This window comes from Sceloporus undulatus, chromosome 2, assembly GCF_019175285.1.
Source record: "Sceloporus undulatus isolate JIND9_A2432 ecotype Alabama chromosome 2, SceUnd_v1.1, whole genome shotgun sequence".
In the NCBI taxonomy this organism is placed as follows: Eukaryota; Metazoa; Chordata; class Lepidosauria; order Squamata; family Phrynosomatidae; genus Sceloporus; species Sceloporus undulatus.
In genome coordinates, this window is record NC_056523.1 from 91,579,108 (window position 1) to 91,585,793 (window position 6,686).

A 6,686-nucleotide genomic window follows, 5' to 3' on the forward strand; every position below is an offset into this window, starting at 1 on the left:
ATCATCATCATCATCATCATCATCATCATCATCATCATCATCATCATCATCTTATATATATCATGCCTTTCCCCCTCAAACCAGGACTTAGCTAACTTACAAAATTAAAAATTAAAACCAAAAACATACAAAAGGTCAACATTAAAGTAGAATTAAACTATTAACAATATTAAAACAATTTAAACATGCAATTAAAATACTAAAAAACAGTTAAAACAGTAGAATTAAAACAATACCACAGACTCTTAAAAACCCTTTTTAAAAAACTACCAATTCTAAAAGCCTGTCAGAATAATATAAAATAAATAAACTTAGAGTTATTGTCATTTAGATAATATCTGAAGGGCACACAGCTGGAGAAGGCTGATCAAAGTCTTTTTTCCAAAGACCAGAGTGGAAGTGATAAAGGAGAAGTGGCATTATGGCCTCCTGTAGTATAGATGTGGTTCCACTTCCTTTTTGGTAACACTCAGAAGACTTGCCCAAATTCACCCAGTGGGTTTCCATGGGTGAGCTGGGATTTGAATCATGGTCTGCAGAACCATAGTTAAATATTCAAACCACTACACCAGAGGTTGGCAACCTATGGCCCATGGGCCGGATCCGGCCTGGCGAGGCCTTGGGACGGGCCCCAGCCCGGTCTTGCCACCAATTGCCGTCCGCGAAAGGTGGCCTCCTCCCTCCTTCCCGGCCTCTGTGAAGGCTGAAGCCTCCACAGAGGCCTGGAAAGGGTGCGGGGCTGCCCCGCGATCACGGCCATTGGGTGGCCTCCTCCCTTCTTCCCAGCCTTGTGAAGGCCAAAGCCTCCACAGAGGCGGGAAAGGCACGGGGGCCACCCCCGATCACGGTGATCACCGTAATCACGGGCGCCTCCTCCCGCCTTCCCGGTCTCTGTGAAGGCAAAGCCTCCACAGAGGCCAGGAAAGGGCACGGGGGATGCCCGCGATCACCGCGATCATGGGCGGCCTCTCCCTCCTTCCCGCCTCTGTCAAGGCCGAGACTCCACAGAGGCCGGAAAGGGCGGCGGGACGCCTGCGATCACCGTGATCGCGCAACATGGGCGGCCGCCTCCCTCCTTCCCGGCCTCTGTGAAGGCCGAAGCCTCCACAGAGGCCGGGAAAGGGCGGGGGGCCGCCCACGATCACGGCGTCATGGGTGGCTCTTCCCTTCTCCTCTGGCCTCTGTGAAGGCCGAAGCCTCCACAGAGGCCGGGAAATTGTTCTTCAATTTAAATATTGTATATGTTCGCATTTTGTTTTTTACTTCAAAATATGATGTGTGCAGTGTATGTAGAAATTACTTTTTATTATTCATTTATTTATTTAAAATTTTTTAAAATTATTTAATTATTTATTTTTTGGCTTCGGCCCCCCAGTTGTCTGAGGGACAGCAACCCGGCCCCCGGCTCAAAAAGGTTGCCTAACCCTGCACTACACCATGCACACTGTTTATCTTCACACAGGAAAAAAGAAGGTAATGTGTGAAACACGTTTCATCACTTTAAAGGAGATGCAGACAACTATTTATTGTCCTTTTGTATGGGTACTCTGTACACAAAATCTGATCCCAGGGAAGACAGGCCTTGTTATGCTTCTTGTTTTGATTTTCTATTTTACACAGTTATGGCCTGGAAAGTTGCTCTGTGAAAAGGGCAATCTTCATGAGAAGAAAATACCTGAAAAGAATGCGGCTGTGTTTCCTTAAATATGTGGGAAATTAATTTTGTATATTAATTTTTAAAAAAGAGAAAACTAACCAGATGATAAATGCAAAATCATCTCCGTGAATTCCTAGACAGACTATCTGTCCCAGAATAACTCAAATCAGCATTTACATCTCACATGGGAGCAGTGGAAGGCTCAGATCACCACATACCAGAGCAGTATCTATCCAATTCCACAGGGAGTAAACTTGTAGCATATACACCAGCTGCTTCATAGTTAATGTTTTGTTTTCCTTTGCCCTTTCATTTTCTGAAAATAACCTTGGACTTTTTAAGGCAGGGCCAAACTGAATATGTATTACCCATTTACCTATCTATCTAAAGTGGTACCATAATTGGATTTTCTGCCATGGCAGAGCAGAATTGTTCCCATATACCATGCATTCTCTACAAAGCAAATCAGAGGCTCAGTGGGAATAAAAGATGGCCATTCTCTTTGATGCTGCTATTCCCAGTATCTCAGTTAAATCCCAGTAGTCTCCATGAGAAGGACATATACAGAAAATGCAACTTATTCTTCCTTAATAACTTGTGAAATTGTGACATACACAGTTCCCAAACTCCTTTCCAAGACATAACTGTGTTACCCTCCATTAAATCCCAAGCTTGATCATTGTCTTGCACTTTGAGCTAGGTTCTGGAATGAGAACAATGGTGTAACTCATTGAATGATTGGGCTTTTTGTCTTATCAGGTTTTGCAGGCACTCCAGGTTACCTTTCCCCTGAAGTGCTCCGAAAGGACCCTTATGGCAAAGCTGTGGACTTGTGGGCATGTGGTAAGTAATATTATGTTTCCAAAATAATGCTACAAATGGAGACTAACTTTGATGGAAGAGGAAGGCAACCATTATGATCCCATTGCCAGGTTCTGTACTATTTACAAGACTTATCTTGTCTGTAGGGGCTAGTTATATCTGAAGTGTTTTTAGCAGAATAATAGGCAATGTCAGAGTTGCTCTGTGAGTTGTGTACTTAATTACAGTTGGGTGGGAAACCATAGGCATGATAGAAGTCATATATTACAGTCCAAAAGATGAACTAAACCCCACATTATTGCCCCCACTCCTGACATTTGTCCTATATCTCTTCTACATCTTGTTCAGTATTTGAAGGTTGTCATATAGGCAAGTCACTGCCATTTCTACTACCTTAAATGTCCCTTCAAACAGATGAGTAACAGCTCATAATAAAAGTAGTAAACTCATTTTGGCCCATGCCAAGTATGCCATCATTATGTCATGGGTAGTATGGAGATCTGTATGTACACTGTGGTTCTACAATGATCCGGTGTACCTTAAACCAAAATATAGTCAGGATAGGGAGGAAACCTTATTAAAATAGTTTCATAACATGTAGTTTCAAAATCACACAATAAAGCTATTAGGTGAATGGTCTTTCAGCTGCCACAAAGCTTTGTAGATTTATAGACTTAACAAATCAATTAGTGTTCAGCAGAACTTCAAGAGTTATTAACAGGAGCAGCTTGGAGATTAAAAATGGCATTTCAGGATGTTGTTACTTTGAGAGTCCATTATATCACCCACTACTATAGCATCAAAGAGCCTCTCATTCATTAATCTATTTATCCTCATCATTCCTTTGAGACTCAGGGAAGAGCTCTTATCCGTATTATACAAATGGAAAAAGAGAGCTTAGTAAAGCTAATTCACTGGTACAACCCAAACAAGTATGATAGTTGTGACAGAGCACTAAGTGAATGCAGGTGCCTTGAATTAAAATTTATGAATTAATGCTGTTATTGGCATGCATGTTGTTCTTCTATAGCAACCTCCAAATAGCTTTCTATGGCATGCATTTGCATTTGGTGTGAATACTGAACTGCCAAGATTTTCTGAATGGCAGGGAGTGAAGCAGTTCATGTTATTGCAGGTTCACTTGACATACCATCATTTCCAGAGTATGGCTGCTTATGAAGCATAAGAGGCTCCAGCAGAGTCTCTGACAGTGTCTACAAAAGAGTCTGTTTACCACAGTGATATCCCTCCCTCCTTCACAATCAGTTATTTTAAAAAATTAAAATAAATAGCATATTCTGTAAGACCCACCCTCTGCATAACACCAAATTTTGTTTGTTTGTTGCCTACTCAACATATTGATACATTGGTGACTCACTTAAGTAAACCTTTTTACCTGCAACCTGATTTTTAGAGCACACATGTGGGGAGACCAATTTTTCCTGTGTTAGATTCTAGAGAATGTTGCACTAAACGGATCTGGGGCATATATTTACATTGTATTTTCCTGCTGAAAAGTTATTGAAGCTTAGACAATGTATTTGTACAACTGTGTCATTGCTAGCATGTCTAATGAGCCAGTCCCTACTGATATCTGCCAAGAGATTGCCACATTTTCAAAGTACAATTTTTACATGCATGGAACTGTTATGATTTAGGAAGCTTATTTGGGCAACACAACAATCTTGAGTATGGGTGTGGGGGGGGGCATCATAAAAGATTCAATAAAACAGGTACATTCCCATTGAGAATTTGATGATGTGCTCTGAAGTTCACAAAAGCTTGTGCCAAATAGAATTGTTAGCTTTTACAGTGCCACATAGTTTTTGTGAATTAAGTTTTCCTAAACATAGAGAACTTACAGAGAGATCTCTTGTCTGATCTCTCAGATCAGAAATGGGAGCCTGCTAGAGTGTGAGAACAGGCAGAGAAAGAAATTAAAATGGATAATAGGATTTATATTCAGCCCCATCCATCTGTAGTATCTCCTAAAGCTATCCTTGAAATGGAGGAAATAATGGACAGGGTGGGCTAAAAGACCCCATAGCTAACTACGGCCCTATACAGACAGGCCAAAATAAAGCTGCTTCGAGTCACTTTGGAGGTATGGTGTTTCAATGATACATGCGTCCTAGGAGTCCACATTGCAGCTTTGGTGCAGCTTCCAGACTCTTAGGATGCATGCATCATTGAAACACCATACCTCCAAATGTAAAGGAAGATGGAATAGAAGGAATAGTAATAGATTAGCATTTGTAAATAGGCTTGTACAGATTGTTGTGGGTTTTTTTTAGGTATGGTTGTTTGTATGTTTGTTTGCTTGTTTTTGTTTCTTCCCCTTATTCCCCTTCCCCCTTCTCTTAGGGTAATGAATGTTAATGTTATTAATATTACTAGTGCTTATCTCTACATGCTTAACAATGTATTGTTTTTGTACTATTATATGTTATTATATGTTATTCTAATAAAATATTTTTTTAAAAATTTTTAAAAAACACCATACCTCCAAAGTGATTCAAAGCAGCTTTATTTTGGCCTGTCTATATCAGGCCTACAGTATATTCATTATCCCTGGGTTCTCTTTTGTGTCTAGGATGATGGCTGCTGTGTGTACCAGAGAAGACAACTAATTCATGCTCTCCACAAGTCAGCACATCTGCCCATAGCTGGCAGATGATTCCCTAGTTTACCTAAAGCTAAGGTTACTTAAAGCTGATGTGAGATGAAATTACTGTCATTTCAGTTACCCATGCCTTCAGCTGTCACGTTTCCATGGTTGGAACTGGACAGTTCTGCATGCCTCCAGTGCAGAAGCACAACTGGAGCTGCATTGTCTCAGGAAGAGTATGAACTGATCATGAGCACAAACTCAACTCTGCCTCAGACAGCAAGGTGCTGTGAACTGTCAATATTCACTAACCTTGAATGGAGCTAAGATTGTCCTGAGAATTCCCTTTGTGGTAAATGGATCTCTCTGGCAAAGAGATGGAAGAAACAAGAGGGTGATTGTGTCTTTTTGAGCACTGTAACCTCTGGGACAATCACTAGAATAAAAAGAGCTTTCTGGAGCCTACAATATGCAGAACATACATGCCGAGCAATCCCATTGACTACAGCAATTTGGTTTACCCAGCCTTACTGCCACCTGTTTTTGTTCAGCTATTGCTATGATACATACAATCCAAACAGAGAAGTCTTTTCACACTGTATAAAAATTAATGTTTCTTTCAGACAAGCTTTATTGACAACTTAGGCTGAATGATGAACTAGCTTCATGCTTAAGTCTGAGTCCTGGATTATTAAGACAAGAAGGAACTATATCACATCATATCTATCCAAAGTTGGATCTGAATGGAAGCTCTTCAGTTTTGGATCTCATTGATAGTATAGGCTTGTTCCAGTTTTCTAAGTTACTGAATTAACCTCTTTACCCCCTACCCCACCCCACCCCATGGTTGGTAGAACATACATAGCAATGCTTGCCTCTCCCCCTCCTTTGCACACAGGAGTTATTCTCTATATTTTGTTGGTTGGCTACCCTCCTTTCTGGGATGAGGATCAGCACCGACTCTACCAGCAGATTAAAGCTGGAGCCTATGATGTAAGTGACTCCTCCTCCCTCATTGCTCCCTCCTTCTCTCTCATTTGTTGTCATTTATTTTAATACTGTCTCTTTCTCTCTACCCTTCTCTCTCTGCATTTGTCTGGGCTTGTAAATTGATTGAAAACCTAGAGTAGTAGTTAATCTGAGGCACATCCAGGTTCAAATTCCCCCTCAGTTCTGATGACCCCTGGTTGATTTGGGTCAGTCGCTGCTTGTCAGTCCAACCTACCTTACACACTTGACAGGATGATAAAATAACATAAGTGAGAACCGTGAGCTGTGGGCAAAATAAAGTAATGCAGAAATTTGTAGCTATTTATTTTGATAGAAACTTTATCCAGTGGTTGTGTAGGCAAAAGGCAGCTCACACAACTAATACTTCATCTGCCTTCTTTCCTGTGCAGCTCACATATCCCCTGACCCATCTTTGGGAGGTTAAGAATAACTCCAGATCTGTAGGGCTGTATTATACCAGGGTGTCCCTTGGGAGATCAGAATAATCTGAAATTGGGCAAAAGTATTTTGATTATTTGATCTTGTTTCAATTTTTGTATCTTGTGACTTTTTAACAGTATGGTTTTTTTTGAGTCCCAGAGAGATTAG

General features: G+C 40.9%; 1 protein-coding gene across 4 annotated transcripts in view; it reads left to right on the top strand.

The window, feature by feature from the left end:
* Positions 1-6,686, top strand: part of CAMK2A (calcium/calmodulin dependent protein kinase II alpha) — a 176,239-nt gene that overhangs the window by 121,793 nt on the left and 47,760 nt on the right. For all 4 annotated transcript variants that reach the window (XM_042449335.1, XM_042449337.1, XM_042449338.1 and 1 more), the window contains exons 8-9: positions 2,417-2,500; positions 5,986-6,080. In XM_042449335.1, coding sequence (XP_042305269.1) covers positions 2,417-2,500; positions 5,986-6,080 — 179 coding nt within the window. The remainder of the gene's footprint in view (positions 1-2,416; positions 2,501-5,985; positions 6,081-6,686) is intronic.